This window comes from Amblyomma americanum, chromosome 9 (assembly GCF_052857255.1).
Source record: "Amblyomma americanum isolate KBUSLIRL-KWMA chromosome 9, ASM5285725v1, whole genome shotgun sequence".
Taxonomy (NCBI): Eukaryota; Metazoa; Arthropoda; class Arachnida; order Ixodida; family Ixodidae; genus Amblyomma; species Amblyomma americanum.
The window spans coordinates 147676403-147702876 of NC_135505.1; the positions used below are offsets into that span (position 1 = coordinate 147676403).

Sequence of the window (26474 nt, forward strand, 5' to 3'; positions counted from 1 at the left end):
TCGAGAAACAATACAAATGTGAGCGAAGAAGTATTAGTGCGAAATACGCGCTGTGTTCTTTTCTTTGTACATTGGAAAAACGACTGTCAGTACGTTTGAGGGTTTCGTTCTTTTTCCGGTGCTGTTTTCACTTAAATGTAGTGGAAAGAATGTGTGCGTATGAGTTTTTTCTTCGTGCACTCTACGTTCTCTGATGTGAAGCAAACCATGAATGTTTCAAAGAGTGTTCAGCGCGGTGTCTGAGTATTGTCAAGCACGTGTTTCCCGTTGCTTACAAAAACGTACGTTAGTGTTCTCAGTTTTGCGTAGCCAACGGTCGTCAGTCATTGAAATGCGAGTCAAACCTAAGCCAACCGCGCCTGTTTAATGTCGTGTCATATTCCCGCAAGGCAAAACTAGCAGGAATAAGAAAATGCTTACATTTTCTCGTTATGTCGGCGGTTGGCATCAATACAGAAGGCAACCTGATTCCTGACGGGAAATTGAAGACATAGGAAGAGACCTGAGATTTCTATCATGCGCTTCCCACCATTTTTAACATTCCCACCATTCCCACCAGAAAAACGTAAATTGTTCACGAGACGCACAACTGCTCATACCAGCGCAGTGCTAACACGGAGGAGATTAGTGAGTCCCGTGTCTCAAAACTTCGTGGCTAATGTAACCGGAGTGAGAAGTGGTACGAAATCCTATGAACCCGGCCTGTCGTTTCGTAGCAGGCCACGTGAAGAACGAACTACGCAGGCGTTCTAGAATGTAATTGTTGAGAAGCAGCTTTTACGTCCTAGAAATTGTACTGCGTCACTATGACGACAGCTGCCACGCACTTTCTGAACGCTCCTTATTTGGGGCTATGTGCAACCACAAAATAACATTCAACACCGTGCTGTGCGTCCTGTTAAAGATTTGAGCACCTGAAAAATCCCCAGCGATAATCGCCAATTAACGAGGAAACAAGGCATTGTCTTGGCGCCCAGGTGGTCAGCGAACGATGCTGACTCAAGGATGACCGCTTAATTCGTTTGGACATTTTCAGTGCACCGAGATGAAAGTGCGGGGCAATCACGTCGGTGGCACCTCTGGCGATTGGTGTCTAGCACAGAAACCAGAATAATCGCTGGGAGAACGTCACTCAGCACTCATCGTCTGAGGATGACCTTTCTTCTCTCCCTTGACGTCACAGTTTGCATGAGAAAACGCAAAAGCTCGATTGTTGTAGACGTGCACTGTATAAAAATCGCAGACCGGGTCATGTGCAAATGAATAAACGAAGTCGCTGTTTTGTACTTCATAACTAGGGTCGACAATCTAGAAATGATGGCTCCTATCTTTGCTTTGACCTTCACACTCCACTGCTGTGCCGGTAGGTGTAAATCGTGCATGGCTCACCAAGTACCGAGAGAACTGCATTTTCCCCCACGTTTTAAAGGGTAGGTAAAATGAGAACGACAGTGCAAGACAGGAGATCACAAGAAGAACGAGATCATAAAATGACCTCCTGTCACTCTGCCCGCTTTTTTTTTCATCTGTTTGCCGTCGTCGTTTCCAAATTCATAGAATGGTCACACTCTAAATTGGAGAGAACAGTCTTGTAGTTGTGGTTCCAAAATTTTTTGCATAAACAATCGATTGACTGACTGCTGGTTCTTGTCGCTCCAGTTCTTGTAGCAGGGAATGAGTTTTCAATATATCCCACGATCATGCAAGAGAGAACAGCCACAGCAAATCTGGTCCTTCGGTTCACGGACGAGATCACGCTCAACTTCGAAAAGAGCTCGGTACCGGCGGACAGGCTCATCGTTGTTACGAGCAATGAAGACTGGGACCAAGTGGACACAGTAAGTACCGAAAGATATGGAGTGCAGCAGTATACTGACAATTAAGCCTCGCCGGTAAGGATTCGTGATTCATTTGCCTTTTTCTTTTATTTATTTTATTTAATTTTATCTAGACTTACTGTAGGCCAACACGTTGGCCCAAGCGGGAAGGGCATTTCACAAACAAAAAGAAATCACAGACAAGCGTATATGATGTAATATGAAATGAACATAATGCACAGAAAGAAGCCCGAGTCACACGTCAACATCGCTTAATTTCACAAAAATTATTTTGCAATGTAGCCATGAAATCGTCGGACATAAATACCCCAATGGGAAGTGAAATCCACTCGCTCATCGGTCGAGGAATAAAACTGTACTTGTGAGCGTTCGTTTTCGCGAAAATTGGCTGAAGCAAATACTCATTACTGTGTCATGTTCTTTGCGTAGTATAGGCCGACATACGGAAGCTGGTAGCGTCAGATTATGTTTTCGAAAAAGAGTATTGTGTAGAAGTACAAGACGATTAATTTTTCTGCGTGTTTCCAGTGTCTGTATTCTGTTTTGTAACATTATAATGAGGACAGAGAATCCTTTCCTGCCATATTTCCCTTATATAAATCTCGAAGCTTTTCTCTGAACTAGCTCGAGTTTTATACTGTCCTTTTAGTACGCGGGTTCCAGATTTCAGAACAATATTCTAACTTAGATTGCACTATTTGCATTGTAGGCTAACATTTTAGTTCGTGGCACTTCTATGCGCGTCATGTTTCTCTTCAATGGTTAACCACGCAGTGCTGGCCTTAATTTTTTTTTCTTGTCACATCTGCCTAGCGACAAGCAGGGTCCTGGAAATGTTTTAGACAAAGCACCAGAAATGATTTGAAAGAAAAGTTGCATATTAAAGCCTAGCTCTTTATCACGTTACTTCACCGTCAGAAGCGGACAGTGGATAATCTGGCTTTTTTTCGTCACTTAAAGGGGCCCCGAAACACATTTTCAGTGCATTGTTTTGCCTGTTGGTTGCATAGAATTAGTTATAGTGATGCTATTACCATCGGTCGTTTGGCGTATCCTGCGGTTTTTAATATTTTAATTAGCTCGCGAAAACAAATTCGTGGCGCTGACGGTGGCACCATAAAGTGGCGGTTTTTAGCAGCGGGTATGACATCTCTCAGTGGGAGCTTGATGACTGGACAAAGAGCAAACATACTGCAAATTGTGTTAATAACTAGAGATACGTTTTGTCAAGTTTTTGTGTTTTATATTACATTAACAAAACCAACTTGTTTGCCCTAGATAAAAACACTGTAAAGCAAGCAAAACAAAAATACACCACCAGAGGCTCTGGCTACTTTTTGCATCGACGGACTTTCCGCCTCTCTGTATCCCACGACCTAGCACTCAGCACTTATGGCTACTCTTTATGTATCTGAGAGCGGCTTTGCGGAGTTGATCCGATCGAGCCGTCGCACTCTATAAGCGTTCGTTTAGGTCCCAAGGAAGGATGCGTTCGTTTCACGTTTAGCAGGCAGTGCGCATCGTCAGCTTGTGGATGATCACCGGGTGGCGGCGCCAGATGGCGCCACGTTCCCGTCAACAGCGCGCGCTCCTTGCTCGCCGTGACCAACCAGCGCGCTAGGAGCGACGGGCAATGGTAGGCGGTAAACAGAAGCGGTACGCGCTATGCTAAATGTGTCTGATATCTTGAGCAGGCTGTCACACCGTCGCAGTATCTCGCTCTCGAGTTCGGATCCATAAGTAAGGGACCATCACTGACAGTGTTCCCTTCCGCCCCGTCGACGTGACGATGAAGCTTCGCTGGATCGGCTGGGCGTTCACATGGTTGTAACCATGCAAACGGCGCCGCCAGCCTTGGCATGAACGAGTTACGGAGAACAGGCAACCATGGAGCGCTAACTTCCGCAACGTGTTTAGATAGGCTGCTTTGATTGGTCGCACTAAGTGTCGTCATTGGGAGAGTGAAATGGGAATGGCAAGCTGCGCGAAAATCGAGTTGAGGGTAGCATTTTGTTTGTTTGTATTCTGAAATTTCTTCTTTGAATAACTCCCGTTCCTGTGCATAGATTCTCGTAATTCTTTTTGAGTCAGCATCTGTGTGACATAAAGAATCCATCTGAAGTGTAACCGGCATCCGTTCAAGCGGTGTTTCGCAGCTTCTTTAAGGCAGGGACTACCATGGACGCACCATAACTGCGCTAGGACAGCTTGAAAATATTTCTGTTTTTGTAACAGACGACTGCAAGTTTTTGGATTGTGCGATGAATAACCACAAATTTATCGTGTAGCATTGCCGTTTTTTTCGCAAAGCAGCAGGTGTACATTACCTCATTATAATTTTCACGTTGCTGCTCTTTTTTTTGAAACTGTGAATGCCAAATGTGTATTCCAGTTCGACACATCCACCATTGAAGAGAATTTGTATCATGACCCGCATCACCAATCTTCCGTCATGGTTCTGCAAAGGGATGGAACCATGCAAGCCGTAAGTTACATCATGTATTCTACATTGCTGTTGTAAACCCACTAAAACATAGCAATGCCTGTGAACCCTGCTGAAAGAATTATTCAGTATGTGAGCTAGAATTTCTGTCAGGTTGTTTTTGTAACGTGTCCATCAACAATACTTTTGTAGGAAGGAGTCATCAACAGCAAACTCAGAATCAAGCCACTGCCACAAGCCGAGCGTTAGTTGCAAGGTCAAATTCTTCACAGTGTTTACGAACTTCAGGACATCGAAGACCACAGTATGAAAATAGGTAGGTATTGTGTCGGTCCCACGGGATCTGCTGACCTGTCAAAGCCAGGCAGATTTAGCGACCCGCCTTGCGAATACAAACTCATCACCGCCTCGGCTCCTCCATTTGGACAATTTTACCCTGCTTTCATCAAGAAAGGAACTCCTCCGGCGCCGCACACGTGCTTTCATCCCTCCGTGTGCTTTCATCCCTCCTATATTATGTAGTAAAATTTTACTCGCTGATATTTTCTGCGGGTCTTTAAGACCGCCTTTGCAGAGTATGTTTAACATCTGCAATACTCAGTTTTCGATCCTCGGCTGCTGGTCCGGAAGACGCGGGTTCGATCCCGGCCGCGGCGGTCGAATTTCGATGGAGGCGAAATTCTAGAGGCCCGTGTACTGTGCGATGTCAGTGCACGTTAAAGAACCCCAGGTGGTCGAAATTATCCGGAGCCCTCCACTACGGCGTCCCTCATAGCGTGAGTCGCTTTGGGACGTTAAACCCCGAGAAGCAATAAACCAAAACAAAACCTACATTACTCCCTTCATTCTGTCGCAGCAAATGGTTCGTCAATAAAAGCGTCAAAATCATTGAATGAACGAGACATATCCGCTGTGATCAAAACAGGTTGGTAATAAGAAAAATTTTCTTGATAGGTATGCAGTTAAGCGAAATAAATTAATGGGTTTCTCTTTTGTACACAGAGAGCTTTCTTTATACTAGATCCTTTTGCTCCAAATTTCCGGCCTACCGGCTTTTTCCAAAATGATTCTAAGACGAGAGCAGCCTCAGTGTCTACAGCGCATGTTTCAGTGTTTGTGACAGGCGCGCATCCGCTAACGCACAAAGGTGCGCAGGCTGATGAACAGCGCTGGACCGGTGTGCTGCAGGAGAAATCATGTGAAAGCGCGCCGCAGCTGCTTTGTTGCAGGCACTGAAGTTTCATTATTTCCGTGGCTGTGCAGGAGCGCTTTAATTCAATGATTACCTCTGAAAACCACTACCTGCTTTAAAATTTCTAATCTTCTGGTCCACCGGCCACAGAGGAAATGCTCTGGACGAGCCAGCTCAGGTTTGTAATTACTCCAGGTGTTGTATAGTGTCATGTAGCATGCGAGCTTTAAAACACCCAAAAACCACTCTTGCGCGAGAGATTTACGCATTCGCAAAACTCTAGCTGCGTGTGATGGAACTATCTGTAAGTAAATGACTGGGCTTTTCGGTTTATGTAGGTTTTTCATGGTTCATGTTGATTGTCGGTTTGCTTGAATCTGTGCAGTGTTGCTTCGCGCTGCCCTCAAAGGAGGCGCACGGGAAAGGACCAAAACGGCGGTCGCCGCTGCCAGGACCGGAGTATCCGGGTTCGAACACGACCGCAGCGGCAGCGTTTCGATGGAGGCGAAACGCAAAGGCGCCCGTGTGCTGTGCGATGTCAGTGCACCTTAAAGATCCCTAGGTGGTCGAAATTATTCCGGAGCCCTCCACTACGAGCACCTCTTTATTCCTTTCTTCTTTCACTCCCTCCTCTATTCCTTCCCTTACGGCGCGGTTCGGGTGTCCAACGATATATGAGACAGATACAGCGCCATTTCCTTTCCCCCCAAAACAATTTTCAATTTCTTGATTTCTGCCAAGACTTCGGATGCACTTAACAGTATTAATAATAATTGGTTTTTGGGGAAAGGAGATGGCGCAGTATCTGTCTCATATATCTTTGGACACCTGAACCGCGCCGTAAGGGAATGGATAAAGGAGGGAGTGAAAGAAGAAAGGAAGATAGAGGTGCCGTAGTGGAGGGCTCCGGAATAATTTCGACCACCTGGGGATCTTTAACGTGCACTGACATCGCACAGCACACGGGCGCCTTAGCGTTTTTCCTCCACAAAAACGCAGCCGCCGCGGTCGGGTTCGAACCCGGGAACTCCGGATCAGTAGTCGAGCGCCCTAACCACTGAGCCACCGCGGAAAAACCCGCACTTAACAGGGACCAATATGAATAAGATAAGCAACGCTTCGCGAAGAGCTGAGCGGCAGGAAAAGTTCCCTCGTCGTTCTCCATTGGAACGCCGAGTAAGCGGCGGCGACGCCGCTGTAGCATACCACGCGAAATTGGAGCCCAGGGCGGCGCAGCCCTCAGCCGCGCTGACGCGGCTGCTACGGTTTCAGTTCTCGTCGTAGTTGCTGTTTTGTACCTGCTTCTAGTTTTTAATGCCGGAATGTTTTTAACGGCAAGATTTTTGCCTATGTTTGCCCGAAAATTTGCGTCCGTCTGTCCGTTTGATGTCTACCCGTCCACAGCTGAAAAATCGACATGAGGGCGCCAGATGTCGCCACATGCTGGCGACCTGGCGGAGCACCTTTCTGAGAGTATCGGCAGGGCGCTCCACATGATTCTTCTTCTTCTTCTCCTCAAGTAATATGGCACATAACCACGTGGGGGGGATTGGCCAAGGTATAGAGTAGAATGCCAATGAAGCATTTGCGCGGGGAAGGAAACGTCAGAAGACTGAATCCCGTCGCCGATGCCGTCTTTTTCTTTTACGTTCACTGTAATTTTTGAGCAGCCAGCGGCATTTCACAAAAGTTTCCAAATTTTCCCTGATCACGTGTTGCGAACTTCCGACTCACCGAAAAGTGTCTCTCGCGGGATCTCTCGAGAGCTGGGGGCATGCCTGCCACGTCGGGACCAGTCAGCATGTGCGAACTGCTGGAGCGCTGCACACGCTAAGCGGTACAAGAATAAATCGTGACGACACCAGATGACAAGATGTCCTGGTGAGCTGGGCGTCCACGTACCACGTCAGGACTAGTGATGGCAGGATACAAAAAGTGAGCGATAATTTTGGAAAAAAATTAGCTGCGATTTAAATACAACTGAACTTGATTAGAGAGCGAAAGCTGTGGTGCATCATGCAAGTATAGACGCGGCTTGGCGTCTGTAACGTTGAGTGCATTCTGCACACTGGATAGGCATCGCGCCCACCCTGCCACCCTGGGAGATGGCAGTTAAATTAATGGTCGGTCGCGAGAAGTTGGTCACCCAAGGAACGCTGTAAACGCCATCGATACCACACCCCAGCAAGTGGCAGTATTTAGGAAGCCAAAATTAATCACCAGATATTAGTGCATATATGGGAACAAGAAATTATGAAAAACTCTTTTCGATGTCCAACTGGCTTACATGGATATAAATTATATGCATATTCTTGCTTTGAGTATATTTCAATATCTGCAATCCCATATCTGCAATATTTGCGGCAAAAAACTTGTCATTTTTTCGGTATTAATTATTTGCGGTACATTTATATGTCTAGTAAAGAATGACATGTATGCTGTCAAGTGTAAAGTAAGCTGTTGAGTCGTGGGGGTAGCCTGCGTGTACATTATGGCAAACGCCACCGACCAAGACATAAAAAAAATCGTGGTGACGACCGGTATGCAGCACGCGAATGCCAACATGTGCATCGCGGGGAAAATGGAGGCTCACCCCGTCATATGCGGGGAGCACTTCGAAGCTAAGCGATTGACAGTGGTTACTGGGGTTTACGCATGGACTTCTTGGCGACACCGTTGTAAACAACCCCTTCCAAGTGACCACCAGGAGTGCCTCTTGCATCGACCACATTTTTAAACGACGCGTTAATGTGACCAGCATGAAATACGAGCGTCAGCGTGTATTGATTGAGTTATGATATGCCGTTACTCGCTGACCAGGGCGACAGAACAAAACACACGCTTAAAAAGAAAAGTACATGTCCCAAAAGATTAAAACCATTGTTTTTTTTTTAATGAATAAAGAACACGGGTCAGCACGCATCTATTCCTGCCGTGAGGTTGCACGCACCATATAGCCCAAACTGACGCTGTTTTAAGTGCAGGGCCCGCCGCGGTGGCTCAGTGGTTAGTGCGCTCGGCTACTGAGCCAGAGTACCCGGGTTCGATCCCGACCGCTGCGGCAATGTTTCGATGGAGGGAAAACGCAAAAAGGCACCCGTGTGCTGTACGATGCCCATGCCCGTTAAAGAACCCCAGTTGGTCGAAATTATTCCGGAGCCCTCCACTACGGCACCTCTTTCTTCCTTTATTCATTTCCTTACAGCGTGGTTCGGGTGTGCGCCGACATATGAGACAGTTACTGCGCCATTTCTTTTCCTCAAAAAATAATTTTCAATTTTCATTTAAGTGCATGCGTGGCATGCATTACACCGCAACTTTTCTTATTACGACCTGTTTCGCAAACACATCGTGCATTAGCTGACGGAATATTTTAAAGGCATGCAGCACTGCGATGAATGTGACAGCAGGACAGCACCACTGTTTGCTTGCATGCATGCATATATATATATATATATATATATATATATATATATATATATATATATATATATATATATATATATATATATATATATATACATATATATATATATATATATATATATATATATATATATATATATATATATATATATATATATATATATATATATATATATATATATATATATATATATATATATATATATAAGCTGCTTAGGAAGAGCCATTGCATGATCCTCGCTTTTCACAAGACGCAAGTGGTACTTCGCTTAAGTGAGTACGGTATCTTGACAGTTGCAGCAACAGAGGGTTTACTTTCAGCTTGGGATAACACAACAATGTGCTCAAGAAAAGCATTAGCCAACATTTTATATGTAAATCATTCACTTGTCTGGTTTGCGTTTCCTTTTTTATTCTATTTGTTCCAATCATCCTTTCCCCTCTGAATTTCCCCACGCCTTAAAGGTAAAAATAAATAAATAAATAAATAAAAAATAAATAAATAAATAAATAAATAAATAAATCATGTGGTGTTCACGTGATTTATAACTCTTCATTTAAACCTGATTTAGAGCCGCCGCTGTGGCTCAGTAGTTATGGCGCTCGGCTGCTGACCGTAAACACACGGGTTCGATCCCGGCCGCAGCGGTTGAATTTCGATGGAGGCGAAATTCTAGAGTCCCGTGTACTGTGCGATGTCAGTGCACGTTAGAGAATCCCAGGTGGTCGAAATTTCCGGAGCCCTCCACTACGGCATCTCTCATAACCTGAGTCGCTCTGGGACGTTGAAACTCCACAAACCGCAAACAGCAAACCTGATTTAAACTGAATTTTAACTGTTAGGGCGCACGACTACTGATCCGGAGTTCCCGGGTTCGAACCCGACCGTGGCGGCTGCGTTTTTATGGAGGAAAAACGCTAAGGCGCCCGTGTGCTGTGCGATGTCAGTGCACGTTAAAGATCCCCAGGTGGTCGAAATTATTCCGGAGCCCTCCACTACGGCACCTCTTCCTTCCTTTCCTCTTTCACTCCCTCCTTTATCCCTTCCCTTACGGCGCGGTTCAGGTGCCCAAAGATATATGAGACAGATACTGCGCCATTTCCTTTCCCCAAAAACCAATTATTATTATTATTATTTTAACTGCATTTTAACCCAGTCATGTGTGCGTCCTGCCCCTCAATACTCTCAAGATATTAAGTATAAAGTGCTGCGAAAGCTTAAAAAGACAGTCCAAATGAGCGGGCCTGTAAACAACAATCTAGGCACAAATTTTGCAATGTAAGTAGCAAGAACCAGCTTTCACGCTCACAAAAATGCATACTACGTCACTATGACAAAAAGTTTTCAAAGCTGTGACGCAATTCCTGAAACGCACAATAAATTTGTACAGTATACAGTATGTCCAATGCACCGCCAATCACCGCCAATATCACCACCAAAAATCACCGCCAATAAAGGATTCACGAGATTTCACAGTTGGCCGCAATAGGGGTCGTAGGTGTTCACATTTCACAGCGTCGAGATGAAAGTCCATCGCGATAACCTCGTCAGTTCTTTTGTCCGTTCGTTTCTTGTGCAGACTTAAAAATAAGCACGCTGCAGAACGTGACTCGGCGCTCGGCACTTGTCAATGAACTTTTAATTTGCCATGGCGTCAGTTTTTGCACGAGCGAAGGCAGAAAAAGAAAGAATTATTTCCGGCTTTTTCAGTATATATGCCGTAGGCAAGACGGTGCACATAAGTAAAGCGCCTCCCTGGCATGGACAAACGAAAAATGATTCTTCCAGTCTTGTTCCTGTGCTTCGCGCTTCGTTGCTGTGCAGGTGAGTGTAGCTCATGCATGGCTAATTCTGTATTAGAAATATTTTACCGTTTCCTATTTGCTGCAAAGTTGTGTAGAACGAATACATCACCGAACAGAGGACCATGAGCAAAGATTACATAGAACCGAAATTCTAGTAGTCTTCATTACTTTTATCGTCTATTTCGAGCTGTCTTTTCGGAGAACATGAAATGGTCTTCAGTTAATCTATATAAAACAAATTTCTAGCTGTGCTTCCGAGAGTTATCACCGAGTCGAATGATTGACTGACTGCCGGTTTCTTCGTGGCCAATCCTTGTAGCAGAGAACGAGATCTCAGTATACCCAATGGTTCTGCAAGAACGAACAACCACAGGAAGTCTGGTGATTCGGCTAACGGATGAGATTACTCTAAACCTGGAAAAGAGCTCTGTACTGGCAGACAAGCTTCTCTTTGTTACAAGCAGCAAAGACGGGAATCAAGTGAATGCAGTAAGTGACGAAATATTTCTTTCATAAACAAATACTTATAATCTTTTCACGATGACTCCAGCAGCGTCATGGTAGCCTTACGACCCGCTTCTTTTTTTACACATTGGAGTTTTTTCGCACATAACATAAGAAAATACTAAATTATCACAACTTCTACTGTGGCACGCTTAATAGAGAGTTATAGCATAGCGTGATCCGCGATCCGCCACCGTGATCCATTTCCGTGGGCACCACTGACACAGTGACATGTGACCAGGCAGGCGTGCACGCAGATGACGGGAGCGTGGCGCCATCTGGTGCCCTCGAAGCGATCGACGCACGTGCAGTAGCACCTCGCGGAAGCGGTTCACAGTAGCGGATCGCGCATCGCGCTATGCTAAAGCTCTCTAACGCAGAACAAGTGGTAAGAAAGGAGAACTCCCCCCCCCCCCCCCCAAAAAAAAAAAGCGCTTATTTATTGGCAGTCAACATCTAGAGGAGGATGCGGGAAGTGGCCAATTCCGATCATTTTGCCATTTTGAGCCGCCGTGGTGGCTCAGTGGCTATGGTGCTCGGCTACTGACCCGAAAGACGCGGGTTCGATCCCTGCCGCGGAGGTCGAATTTCGAAGGAGGCCAAATTCCAGAGGCCCGTGTACTGTGCGATGTCCGTGCACGTTAGAGAACCCCAGGCGATTGAAATTTACGGAGCCCTTCACTACGGCGTCCCTCATAGCCTGAGTCACTTTGGGACGCTAAACTTTCCAAATAATTTTCTGCCATTTTCGACTGCTTCATGAGTCCCCCTCACGGCTAGAAATCAATGACGTTTTTCGCACAATTCAAAAATGAGACATCATGTTGGCCTATGATTAGCAGAAAACATTTTGAATAGCATTACAAGGTTAATTCGAGAGATATGGGAGAGGCCTTTGCCCTTCAGTGGGCGTAATCAGGCTGATGATGGCTTGTTTCTCTGAGAGGTAATAAATCTTAAGTGTCTCAGTTTATTTTACCTATTGATCTGCTTACCAGATATGATAGGCAATGATTCGCTTTCCCAGGTCGACACATCCGCCATTCAAGAAAACCTGTACAGTGACTCGTATCACCACTCTTCCCTAGTAGTGCTGCAAAGGAATGGAACTGTGCAAGTCGTAAGCTTCGTCGTATTCTCTTCGCTGTATTAGACTAAATAAACATTGTAATGTAAACGCCGAAATAGAAAAAAATCGCAGTTTTTCATTTTACACTAATTTGCCAACAATTCTTTTTTAGGAAGGGGTCGTCAACAGCAAGCTGAGAATCAAGCCAGTGCCCCAGACTGAGCGTCCGATGGGAGGCAAAATTCTTCATAGCATCTATGAAGTTCAAGAGGCCAAAGGCGGCATCGATAAAATTGGTAGGTAATGTTTGCATGCTTATCCACTGCACATAAGGACTCAATAGGTAATAGTCGCATCTGACAGAGCATGTGGGGAAACACAATCAGACGCAGAAGTACTCTCTAGGTGCAACCATTACATTGTTTGTGGCAATAATTGATGAGTTGATTATTTTTAACCTAGGATGCTGAACGAACAATTTTGCTCAGTGCACTGCAATATTTTGAATAGAAAGTATTAAGAGAGCAAAAGCCTTGACGGGTTTATTTTACATCTCGGTTATTACTTTTTGTACTGGTACCAATTGGCATGCAATTGCATATCATTTGCATACCAATTGCAAATTGCATATTGCATGCTAAAACTTTCAAAACGAAGCAACGCAGAGATTTCAAATTACACGAACTGTTATTTCTTCTGGCTCATAGAACCTAAGGGGACAGCTCGGAATAGTTACATTTCATAAAATGCAAGTAAGCATACTACGAGGCAAGCGCTGAGGGGCGCTGAAAACAAGTCTGGAGAGTTTTTTTCGTAGTAAAAATCAATTCTGCTGCTCCCTATGGCTGTGTCAATGCTTCTCCGGGAGCAAAGCACGAATTTATTGCTGAAAAAATTGCACTTTAAATTTTCCCGCTAGTGGATTCTAACTTGTGACGTCTACATCGATGATGTCACTAGACATCGTTTCCAACTGAACCGCAGTGTAGCGCGGTCTCTCAGAGCGGTGCCAAACAAACTGTGTCTACGCACGTATTTTAATGCGACAGGTGGCTTTTGCGTTGCTGTTGTAGTACAGTACTAGTGGCCGTTGTAGTTGTAGCAGCAGCAATAGCAGCAGTATAGCAGTAGTAGTTGTCGCTGCAGCCGCAGTAGCAGTATCTGTAGCTGTAGAAGTGGTGGTGGTAGTAGTAGTATTAGAAGAAGTAGTAGTAGTATTAATACTCTCAGTAATAGTACCAGTAGCAGTAGTACCAGTTTTAGTCGCAGCAGTCGTAGAAGCGGTATTGCGTTGCCGATGGTTGCCACGGAACGCGCCCCGAGGGTTGTATGCCTTGGAAGGAGGTGGGTATGGCGTATGAACGAGTAACAATAGGGTAACTTTAGGGTAACAATGCGGTAACAACAGGGTGACTACCACCGGAACCACCCGGTTAACGCAGAAGGAGGTGGGTATTGAGAAAGCGTAATATGTGCAACCAGAGCTGCGCGCGTCTGGTGCGGTGGACTGGATAAGAGTGATAGTCGAAGAGCGAGTAGGTGTTTAAGACTAAAAGAGTGCTCTAGAAGAATAGATATATTCATGTTATTCTCAAATTCTTCTTCTAAATAAATGTTAAAATGTAAAAACCCGCCAGCTGTCATTGAATCTCGCTTTACACAGTGTTAAGAGTCCTGTTAATGTTTTCCATCCTGAATGGGCAAGGGATGGAAAACAGTATTTTATTGTTTCTTCTTTGAAGCTTATAAAATCTCGTTTTTTTCTTTTGTGAAAACAGCGTCATGGTCTTTAGAATGCCGGAATGTCTCGATATACACTAGCATTCCTCACTGGCGTGGACGAGAAACTGAATTCGATTGCACTTTTGATTTCGTAACCTCTTTTCTTTTATCCTGCTTAATCGAGAGTCACTCAAGATTCAAAAGCGGCATGCACACACCTAGAAATTTCGTGTACAGCTGCAACTAAAAAGCAATTTTTCTTTGTAAACGATTTTTCAGCTAACTTCTTTTCAAGGCTCGCCAGCGTGAAGCACAGAAGACATGTCGAGAAGTTCGTGGTGGAGGTTCACGTTGTTTCCGACAAGGAGCACCAGAAACACTTCCCAAGGGATAAGGACCTGATTGCTTACGTGGCAGTCATGACCAGTGCGGTGAGCACGTTAGGTTTTTCTGCTTTACTTCCCCACCAGAAGCGGAAGTCGGACACCCGACCCTCTCGCGATCCTTTGCAGGAATTCGCTGGCACGTTTCAGTTTTATTTTCCATAAACTTAAATCTAATATGCTGGAATTTGGGACTCTCGTTCTCCCGGGCAATCTATCAGTCAACAACAACAACAACAAAAACAGGTTAACTGCCCTATGGTATGGAGCAGAACTGTTTTCTTTTCTGTACTGTTGCTATACCGCCATCTCACCAAAATCCTAGTATTAATCTTAGATGCTTCAGGAAAAGAAACTGACTCTTGAGAGGCAAATCGTTAACCCTTCCCGAAACGCGATCGGAAGACAGAATAGTCTCTAACTACGCACTATCACTACCCTGCCTGTAGCATTTGCGTTTTTGAAAGAGATGACAAAGTTAAATCTCCTTGCACATGCATTGGTACCGAACTCATAGCGCATCACACCAGTTAGCTTCTATTCACGACAGAATTTGACATAAAAGAACTGAAACAACATTATCGGCTTTGTTTTCACAGCCGTCCTTCGATAATAACATGAAGGCCGCCTAATTACTGTCATCCGTTCACAATGAGATGGCATTACATATTCTTACTGAGTTAATTCACACTAATGGTAACTGAAGTTCTCAGTTCAAGTTCGCCGCCAATCCGTGATATTTGCTGAATGCTCCTCAGATGGCGCTTCGATGGGACTTGGGCCAAGTAGGATGCATCTGCTTTCGGGCATGTGTAAATGAAGGACAGAGATACATGGTAAAGTACGAAAAGACCGCTAGGGCTAAAGAGCGAAGAAATGCCGTGATGAGCAAACGTGGGGCATTATGGGCTTACTACAAGTGTGGTGTACTGAGAGGTATCTGAAAGGGAATGACGGTGCTATGGCGTACTTTTCGAAATGTGGAAATGCGGTCTTTTGCTCAAGGGCAGAAGTTCAGTCGGCACTAGAAATAAACCAGAGCTGCTCGAAAATTAGCAGTAGATGCGCATGGCAAAGCCACAAACCAGGCAATACAGGGGGACATAAGCTGGGCATTGCTCGAAGCCCGGGAAGCCCGGAGAAAAATATTATAGGAAGGACTCTTGACGAAATTGGCCAATAACATGTGGGCAGCTAAGGTGTTTAAATAATAATACAGAAAGAGCGCTGACTCATAGTGGCGAAAAAGGCATAAGAAACTAACCAGTAAGTGTGCCGGTCGCGAGGACGGAGAATTAAAGAGCTCTAAGCTACCGTTGAAAAACACAGAATGCAAAAACTAGATTAATTATTAAAAAAACAGCAGATGGTAGAACTATACAGAAATTGGGAAAAGGCAGGTGAAGACAGAATCGTTCTCTGGTGACTCAAGAGCTAATGCCCTGCTCTTTGAAGCTAGGTCAGGGTGGTTTAGAAGGCGAATCTACAAAAGGAAGTTTAACCAAGAAGATGGCACATGTGGAACGTGTGGTAAATCTGCTGAAACAATTGAACCTCTTACACTAGAATGTGGCGGTGTCGATCCGGGTGCGGATGCAGGCACAGCCACACTCCCGAAGTTCCTAGGGTTTTAACAATGGCTATGTGAATAAATCTGCGTTCGAAATGGGCAAAAAGGGATTTGAAGATTGGTAGCTGAAAGCAGGGAGCTGATGCAAGGTTGCAAGCGCAGAATTAAAAATTGCATTTCAAAAAAATGGTCAGCTTAAATACCCATTTATTACAACGATAACACCATGAAAGTAACACAGCGAAAAAACATTAGCACAGTTTACCATGGCTAAACGCGGAATATCGTGCCGCAGCACTAGTTACGGTAAGCACTGTAGGTCCTTACGTGCTAAAGGCATTTGACCTAAAGGCCTTTACCATGAAGGCTTTTCCCCTAAACACCTTCTACATAAATTCCTTTACTCGTAAGGCATTTACCATGAAGGCTTCCACCCTAAAGACATCTGAACTAATGACCTTTACCACAAAGATATTTGACCTAGAGGCTTTTACCCTGAAGGCCTTCACCCAGGTGCACCCTTCAACCAAGTGAAGGATTGTCAGGTGTACCCACATGGCCAGGTTAACCACAACAATGCAAGAAGGTCGGCCGCCTGCCACAAAGCAGGCTTCAGAAACGCACGCACAGCCGCCGTCAAAAGTATACAGCCCAAGGGGTTTGATTCCAAGCTGTTTAGCGAGGCTCCCTAGCGCATCTAGCACTCCAAACCTTGGGAGGATTGAGAACACGATGCCACTCCCCTTTCGAGAGATTACGGTCGCTGATAATGCATAAAGAGGCAGGCTCCAGGCCTCACAAGCAAACCCCTTGGACAGTACACTTTTGACGGGGGGTGTATGTACAGCCTTTGTCAAAAGTTTGGAGCATAGGAGGTTTGCTTTCGAGCAACACTGCTTCGTCATGCATCTCCACTGCTCCAAGTTTCCTGAAGGTAAGAATTCTGATCCTGCCTCTTCCAAGAGGCAGGACATACACGAGTGCTACAGGGGTCCTGCAAGGCTTACAGCAACCCTCTAATCCACCCACCCACCCATCTACTTGTCTGTCCGTCATTTGTTGCCACAATACCGGCCTGCGTTAGAACAATTGGGCTCGCGTGTGCAAGTGTCCACGCCCCCTTGCTTTTGTACAGACCTTGGCTAGCGCGGCATGCTGAACTGCGGCGTCCAGCGCAGCTCCGGCGGCCAGCGAATCTCCTCTGTTCGTACCGCCGCAGGTTTCAATGTCGCTCGCGGCTGCAAGCTTTTCAAAGTGTTTTTATATTCATTTGACGCCAAACCACCTTAAACACTGAGTGAGTTTCACCGGAATCGACGCCAGATTTTTTCGTGTTGAGGCACTTAATGCTGTCGCATTAACATTATTCGGGCTTCTTAAAAACTTTCATCTCATGATTCTGTGTTCGTCCTTCTGCGCATTAAACGAATGAAATTTCCAAATTTATTTCAGGTAAATTCAATATACAAAGACATGACACGGCCAAGGATTTCATTTAAGGTCGCGGGAATAACACGGAACAAGGTAAGTCGCTGCGAGCGAGCGCAATGAGCGGACTGAGGGGCAACATGAAAATTGAAGGACATGAATAAAACCAGGATTCTTGAACTTCAATTTTAATTATGGGGCAGCTTTGGCAAATTAAAAGGTTCTTTTATAAATATGTTGAAGGTGATGGTACACTCTTCCAATGCATAGCAAAATCTTTCTTTTAAAGTTTGTCCATCGGTAGCATAGATTACTTAACACTGCCATAGAAAAGTAATGGGGAAGTTTTTGACGAAAACAAAAACGTTAGTAGTAAAAATATGCAAGCCTGCCGAGGGAAGATCTGCGGATGCATTTATTCATGTAGTTGAATCTTATGATATGTAAAAAAAACTTGGTACATACGCAATTTCCGGTTGAAAATGCGGTTTTCTCAAATTTGTGGGTATATGCGGCGCTTTTAAGGGATAATCAGGATCCCCAAAGGGTCTTTAGCGTTAACATCGAAAATCTGCAAAAAGAATTCCTTTTCGATGACTGAGCAATACTTGTAAAGTCGTCCAGGGGCCTGCCTAGGGCGCTCCATCGGCGCTCTCTCTTGCGCACTTATGACAATCGCTGCCGCCTGTTGAGTCCAATGCAGCTTTCAAATACCCGAGGAGTCAAAGATGATGCACGTGAATGTGCATGCGAAATAAGGCCAGGATTCGAGCCTAAGCCACTAGTGAGGGACACACTGTTCGAGCGTTCCAGACAGGTGTGTGGACGACTGTACTATTAGGATAGAGCATGGTGACTCTGCTAACGTGTGACTTTGTTCATCATCATCCTTTTTCGAAACATCCCACCTTCCAGACTAAGAGGGAAATTATATAGCAGTTAAATAACTTCTAAAGTCTTAGAGCAACGTCGCGCGATGAGGCCCCGTCAAGATGCTCTGTCATCACAATTTTTTGTCTCAGCGGTATTCTGTGAAAAGACTAAGACCTCTCTTTTTTTGGTTGCCTGAAAGCGGGGGTGGGAGCAGGTTACTTTACACATAAACAAATAATGAAACGATATATACTATCCCGGCCTTAACATCAATGGCACCCTAAGTTATCTTTCCAGCGAAGGGCTGTACAAATTAAACAGTAGTGTGCATTTTATATTTTCCTTACCGAATAGCCACGCAAACGCGCACACAAATAACAGGGGGTGATCCACTTAAAAATATGTTTGCTCTTCTGTTGATGAGTGTTGTTTTCCTTCTTTTAAGTAACGGATTTGGCTTTTCATGTGTGGAGAATACCATCGCAGTTCTGAGTTATAGGGCCATTTCGAAAGCGCTTTACGCAAGGTTGTCTATTGACATGATGCCTCCATCTGTTTTCGTGCGCGCTATTTGGACACTACGTCACGTGTTTAGTGCAGCAGACTACGCCGTGATCCCGGCACCATGAGTACTTTGTCTCTCTACCCTGTGCTGAAAAACAACTCAAGACGAGAAAAGGCGCGCACTTATAAAGCACATTTAGCAATACTAGGTTCCTAGTGACCACTAAATGAACCTTTTACCGCATGGAGAAAAGGGCACGATTACTCTGGAATTCAGACTGCCCATTTTCAAGCTGACGGCTATGGGCTGGTTCATAGACATCTTCGACGGATGTAACGTTCGCCACTTGGCTTCTGGTACTTTTCGGCCATTCCATATAAATACTGTCTCAGTTCAAGATGTAGTATCATCTGAATACACGACTTGGCATGACGGCACTAAATGTGCAAATGGGCAAAACTTTCAAAGCCCTCCGTGGATCAAAAATTATTTATGAGGACAGCTAATAAGCAGAGTAAACTTTTCCGTATTATTATGGAAGTTTTCAGTGCACAGATTTATGACCACGTAATAATATGTGATAATGTTAAGCATTTTTTAAAGCTGATTCAAATGCGTGTCTAAAGTTTGTACGACAATGATTTACTGGACCACACAAAAAAAAAAGCCCGCGTAATTCACTACGTATATTCCGAGTTATCAGCACTCTTGTGATATGAGAGGATATTGTTTAACTGTTTTACTTTTTTTCGTCAGGATGACGCTTTTGTACGCAAACTTTACGGTACTCTTGACACTCGGACTCTTGGTGGTCTAGTCAAGTATTACAAAGCTGGGAAAATTCCAGGCAGCCCTGACGCCGTGTACCTATTAACGAGGTAAGTGCCGCAGCACATCATTCGCTGCTCTTCATGGGAAGCAGTCGCCAGTTTTCAGGTCTTCGCCCTCTACGCTACTGGGTACGCCCCTCGTGCTTGCTGCAGTGATCCTGCTTTTAAAAGCGTTAACTCGTATTGATCACGTTTCTCGAGTCCCTGGGGTCTCTTACCACCTCCCTTCGGCGTGAAATTTTCTAAGCCTGAGGAATTCAAGATGGCGGCCCCCATATTAAATCAATATGGCAACCCAATTGGTGATTGATTGGTGACGTCACTGATTTTGTTTGGTTTGGTTTGATTTATGGGAGTTTAACGTCCCAAATCGACTCAGGCTATGAGAGACGCCGTAGTGAAGGGCTCCGGGAATTTCGACCACCTGGGGTTCTTTAACGTGCACTGACACCGCACAGTACACGGGCCTCTAGAATTTCGCCTCCATCGAAATTCGACCGCTGCGGCCGGGACCGAACCCGCGTCTTTCGGGCCAGCTGCCGAGCGCCATAACCACTCAGCCACCGCGGCGGCTCACTGTTTTTGTGACATCATAATTAACTCGTCACGTGACTATGCTTAATCGCTTATGCCTCAGTAATTATTGGCGTCATCATAAAACAAATTAGATATTGGGAATCCTCTAGATGAGTCGAGCACGTTAAGCACCAAAATTAACCAATGGAGTTAACATTTAGTTCTTGTTAGGCTTAACATGGTGGCCATGACGTCAGCACTCGGCAGCTCAATCACGTGATAGTACATCGCATGGACGATCGATGGCGCGACCGAACAGCTAAAGCTCATTACTTCAACCACTTCCAGACGGTGGCGGCATATTTTTTTAGGAACTAAAGCCATTTTCTCGTCATTTTCTTGCAGGCGCGACCTCGCAACGATGGTGGGCGGAGTACTTGAAAAAAATATAATAGGTAAGACACTTCTGTCCTCCAATTGGTGCCGAAACTGTCGTGAACCTGCGGCATAGCATTATAAATTTAGTAATGCTCAGTTTTCACACAAAGACAAACCAACCGTGAAGATACATTTTATCACGGTAGCAGTGAATCATGCGCAGTTTTCAACTTGACAGTGCGGTTAAACCATCGCCCTCCTTTCCTACTTAGTAGGTTCGACATGTCACCCAAAGCGGATCATTCCGCAAAGTAATTTCGCAAAACTGGCCTGAACCCTTACGATTTTTTTATAAAGTCTATAGACTGTTAATAGACTTCTGTCTTTAAACTCTCTATAGGCAAGCTCTAGAGAATAGTCTATAAACAATACAAATCCTACAGGCAGTCTGTAGACAATCTATAGATGTATGGCCACACACTTTCAGTAGACTTTTGCCTTAGACAGTATATGAACTATGAATAGACAAAAAGAACTATCTATTGGAAGGAAATCGTGTCTATAAAAAGTCTATAGACTGTCTATAGACCCTTTTTATAGGAGAAAGCAGCAATTGCTGTGAAAACAGCTCGACCTCAGAAGAATCTGTGACCCCCCATTTTGTTCTGCAGTACTGCGCATCGTCAGTAGGAATACCGCATGGATGGTACGTGTAAAGGGGCTGCATTCAACAATGGCATAGGATTTGAGTTACAGACAATAAAATAAACACATTGCTGGTATGCCTTAACTGTGGCAAGGATCAATTTTGTGGCCGCAGATTAGGCGCAATGATTTCAGTGCACATATACGTAATAGTTATTGATTTTTTGGAGCTGAATTCAATGCATACTGAACCCTGTCGATCAAATTATAGAGCCTCACAATCTGTCTGAAATGAACTTATTCCAATCGACGAAACTCTATTTGTTGAAACTCAATTGAAAGGAATCAAAACGGACTCAAGTAAATCCAAGTGCATCGGTTTTAGTCGCGTTACTACAAACGTGGTGCGCATGCCTGTGTATAGGCGCCGATTTCGTTCAAGACAGCGAAATATGTACAGCAACATTTTTTTTTCAGGTGTTGCGTACTTAAAAACAGTGTGCACCAAGGAAGCAGCCGGCATAGGAGAAGATGACGCTTCCTCGTACAGCGGAGTTGTCACGATGGCTCACGAGCTGGCACACATGTAAGGGTCACTTTGCATGCTGCGATTTACGTCTGCCGACGGCGCGATCCCTGTCGTTCTGAATGAATATTGCGGCGTTCTGATTACACGTAGGCCGAGTTGCAGGTTGCTCATATTTGAAAGCAACACTTGTTGAGCGTTCAACCAATGATTATGGTAAATGTAGGTTTATGATTTTGGGCCGGTTTAACGTCCTAAAGCGACTTAGGCTATGATGGATGCCGTAGTCAAGGTCCCCGGGAATTTTGACCACCTGGGATTCTTTAACGTACGCTGACATCGCACAGTACACGGGCCTCTAGAATTTCGCCTCCATCAAAATTCGACCGCCGCGGACGAGTATCGAACCCGCGTCTTTAGGGTCAGCAGCCGAGTGCCATAACCACTGAGCCACCGCAGCAGCTACATTAGCACAATAAATTAATTCTCTCTGCGCACTTCTCGTCGGGCTTGGTGCGTACAACACCTCACTGTTGTCTTACAGCCGTGTCACCCAGCGCTCTAGTATATTACTGAATTTGTTGAAAACTGCATGTTTTTCAGAATAGATAAGAATGTGTTGTCTTTATTTTAAACAAAGTAAAATATAACAAAACTGGGCAGCTTGTTTTTGCTGCGTTATTGTAGCGTTTAAAAATGTGGAACATCTGCAAACACCCGTCAACTTCTGACATGCTTCCGAAAGAATATGATTGATATGCGCTGTGACGTTAACGCGCAACGCGTTACGGACTGCACGAAAATTTTTGCTGTTGCGGCTGGCATGTCCGACCAGCGAAGGTTATGTATTGTGTTTCAGGATCCCGCAATAATCCCGCATTGAACACATGCCAAATAATAACGGTTCTTCATGCAGCCTCGGAGCCTACCACGACGGAGAACAGGGGTGCTCGGAGTCTGATGGATATCTCATGGCGCCTTATCTCGGAGGCCTCAACGAGAACCGCCTTTCAGTGTGTAGCAAGAATCAGATAAGGAATACTGTCCAGTAAGCTTCACGATATAAGGTTTTGCATTCGATTCCAGTGAACATCGCGTAATAAGCAATGATGGCCGCGCTCAAAGAGTAGTGTCCGAAGGTCGAAAGCCAGCCAACAACAACCCATTGAGTTTAAAGCAGACAACTGGGCGAGTTAGTGATCTTTAGATTCAATGAACATGGTAACGCGCTAAAGACAAGGACAGAAGAAGGAAAGATTGACACCACGAACGCTAGTGGTGTCTGTCTTTCCTTCTGTCCTTGTCTTTAGCGCTAGTTACCATGTTCATTGAACCATGGAGTTCCAGCAGCTTCAAAGGCCTTTGAGATTGAATTGCCCGCAGGCTACCTATTCTAAACTGAACGGGAAAATATTTAACTGAATGTGTTGTCTCAATAGGAATTTTTCCCGAAATTCTTAGGAGCTCAAGCTTGAAATAAAAAGAATCTAAGTCAAAGTTCTTTTTTCAAGCTGAACATGAGCAGCAGTTGCAGGAACGTCATTGTTCAAAAACATGGAGAGCACTGCACTCTGCTCCACTGGAGATGTGTGAAAGCATTTGAAATTGAGTGTCGGAAACTTTCTTTTGCGAGTGCGTCGTTGTTATGTGACACTTATCACGGGACCCTTGAATGACGTTGGCAACCATTTTTGCAAGTCATCGTTGTCTAACACATCAGTACACATCCCCAACACAATTTACCGTCGTACACACCACAACTCACTCACTTCGTGCCCCTCTAACTGGTGCTCTAAACCCCTAGAACCAACGACCCTTCGTGGCATCCTATTTCTTCCTCTAGAGTCTGGTCGAATAGGTCCTGTTCACTTATTTGTGCATCAGCTTGTTTGGCGTTTCTTTTTTTTTCAAATCGGCAAATCACCCCTTTTTAGTAGCTGTGCTTACTAGGCGTCTTAGTGCTGATTTGCCTTTCTTATTCGCACCGACTTGAAACATTCGTGAGGGGCCTTTATGGGGATTCCTTAAGGAAGTTGCTGACTAGGATGTCATTGAACCTCATTTGTTCCCTCATCCACTTAATATTACTCCGTAATTTTAGGCGAAGCCGTATATGTAAAAGCTTTTGGTGGATGTTCTTCCAAATTTCACAGAAAAGAAATAACGGTAATACGAAATATAGCGATGCTTAAGTTTTATTGCACTGCATGTAGGCAAATAAAGATCCTTCTTTTAGATCAGAAGAAAGTAACTAAAGAGCACACGGTGGTATATTACGATTAAATTTTGCGTATTTTGCGCACGCAATTTTTTAATAATGCTTCGCGGTGCCAAGTTGCGTAACTCTAAATTTCAGTACTCCAATTTAGGGACAGCTTATTTTAAATCAATATTTGTTAAGCGCCTACAAAAACGTGGGCAGAATATTAGCCCCGCTGCCATGATTAGTAAACAAGGGTGCAAGTACACTTGGTAAGAACGACTGACGTATATTAAGCTTCAATTTGTATTTAGCTGGAAAACACAGTGAAAGGCGAAGCAGGCATAGAAATAAATAGACGAAGACAAGCGCGCAGCGCCAATGGCGGAGAACGCGCCGAAGCTAACACAACCTTTGGCCTTTGTTTTTTGCAAGTCTTTATCCAGTTTTAGTAGCAGCGATGAGCCCATTTGGAGGCGCTGTTGGCGATAAGCAGACACTAGTTGTATTAGGCGACCTCGCGTCAGCAGAGTATCGTTTCAGCAAATTTTCCAAAGCGTAACACTGCACTTGCAACGGGAAACTGCTTATCCAAGCACTGAGTCTCTCCAATATTAAAATCAACCAATTTGTTCTAACTTTTGCGAACCTTCATGATTTTTTATTAATTTCAGGAGGCTTCCCGACTCTTGCCTGCGCGAAACGTCCAAAACGAAGCACATGGTTCAGCACAGCGAAGTTCCGGGTAAAAATTTATATGAAGTCTATTATTGCCGAAAAATGCTCGGAGAAAATGGAAGGCACGGCGTGGTGACTGTTGAAAAGGTGAGCTGCTCAAAGGCGAGCGTTTTGCACTTCTTAGTTCCATGACGTGTGTAAAGGCAAGCCAGAAATGCCAAACTTGTGCAAACTCACAGCTACCTATCTCAACGAACGAAATGTTAGATGTAACTTTGGGAGATAAATAAAGACGAATTTCAGTTAATGAGATTGATATATTTATTATTTTAGCTGGGATCAAGCAGTTCACTTAGGTAGCACCTATAATCACTATGAGCAAGGAAATTTGTGTGTAGATGGAACAAAGTGCGTTATGAAGAAGAAAGAAACGCAGTAAAAATAGGATGCAATGCAGTGGAGCAAGGTGGCCAGAAAAATCCTTTCGCAGTGAGGAGTACTCGCTACAAATCAACGCGATAAAGTTACCACACCTGCGCGATGTAAAATGAGCATCTTAATCTGAAAATAAACACATTACGACTATTTCAATCAATAACGGTAGTACTATCCTATAAGTGCACTCTGATATACAGCGAGAGCTGTTATTGCGGAACTTCCGCGGCGGACAAAATTGTTCTAAAAGGCTTCTAAAAGGCTCTCAACATCTAATTAGTACCAAGCGGCGCAGCGGTTATAAGTAGTTGCAAAATTAAATTGCGGCTGCAAACTTACACGCCTGTCGCATCGCAGCTTCAAACTCCTGGACGTATTTTTTTTATAGCGCACGATTAGGTCAATTTTTTTGCGGTCTCACATAATGTTTTGTTTCTCCTCGCTGTGTTGACAGAATTACCGCCTCCAGTTGCCTGACGAGCACTTTCAAGGAGTTATCGAGGTTTTGGCATTAAAACTGTTATTCATGATTTGTCGCAATAGTCGTATTAATGATTGGTCTCTACAGAAATCTGAGAATAACGTCCCTATTAAAGCCTCTCAAGTTATTCTGTGCAAAATAGCATTTAGAATTGCTGGACGCCCCTGTTATTAAGTTTTATCGATGAATAGTGTCAGCGTGATGTACAAATAATTCCCCGGCAAAAGCACTCGTGTCCGTGTAAGGTTCTCAAGCAACATTACGAAAGCCTCATTTTTGCGCTTGAGCACGGCAGACCTTGGAGATCTTGTGACAGACGCGGAAGAACTCATCGTAAGGGAAATAGAAGCCCATTCTACATTTTGGTTTCTTTTTCATTTTTATTTCTTGCTGCCTTACTCGGTTACAGCCCAAGGGAAAACGGAAACAATGTAAAGCTTGTTAAAGAGTGTGTAGGTACTTTGCGCGAGTAACGTGTTGCGGTGAAGTGGTAACCCGTTCCATCAACCTATGTTAAAAGGTTTTTCTTGTTATTTCAGCCCACAGATCTCGCCAGAGAGTGCAAAATGAATTGCTGCACTGCCGAATGGTGCCGGAAAGTTGACATGCTCGAGGGTACGTCATGTAGCCGAGAAAAGGTAACTAACAATATTGCTTTTAACCGGCTCTTGTTTGACCAGAATTTCAGGTCCTGGCGTTACAATCTTTGAACCTTGCACAAGTAAGGAAAATAAACACGATTTATTTTTCAACTTTTTCCCAATGGGAGCAGTTGCTTTCCCGCATTCTGCAAAGTGGGCACTTGGCCGAAAGCATTTGCGGGTATGTGGCGCGGAAAATAGTACCAAACATGGGTAAAAATGATCATAACTGAAATACTTTGCGTAGCTATGACCTCACGCATTTTCTGCCAAAAAATTAACAGTTTGTTAAACGGCTGGAATCTTTGAAGGAAACTAATCTTTGTTTAAGAACTAAATTTAGGGAGTGATTCAGAGGGATTGTTGGTGTAATCATGTAGAAGGT

General features: G+C 44.4%; 1 protein-coding gene across 1 annotated transcript in view; it reads left to right on the forward strand.

The window, feature by feature from the left end:
• Window positions 1-10668: 10668 nt before the first annotated feature.
• LOC144103773 (uncharacterized) overlaps window positions 10669-26474 on the forward strand; it is a 47726-nt gene continuing 31920 nt past the window's right edge. Inside the window, exons 1-10 of the mRNA XM_077636427.1 lie at window positions 10669-10724; window positions 11025-11194; window positions 12237-12329; window positions 12451-12574; window positions 14280-14431; window positions 17406-17477; window positions 19516-19637; window positions 22571-22702; window positions 24529-24679; window positions 25988-26063. Coding sequence (XP_077492553.1) covers window positions 10676-10724; window positions 11025-11194; window positions 12237-12329; window positions 12451-12574; window positions 14280-14431; window positions 17406-17477; window positions 19516-19637; window positions 22571-22702; window positions 24529-24679; window positions 25988-26063 — 1141 coding nt within the window. The 5' untranslated portion in view covers window positions 10669-10675. The remainder of the gene's footprint in view (window positions 10725-11024; window positions 11195-12236; window positions 12330-12450; window positions 12575-14279; window positions 14432-17405; window positions 17478-19515; window positions 19638-22570; window positions 22703-24528; window positions 24680-25987; window positions 26064-26474) is intronic.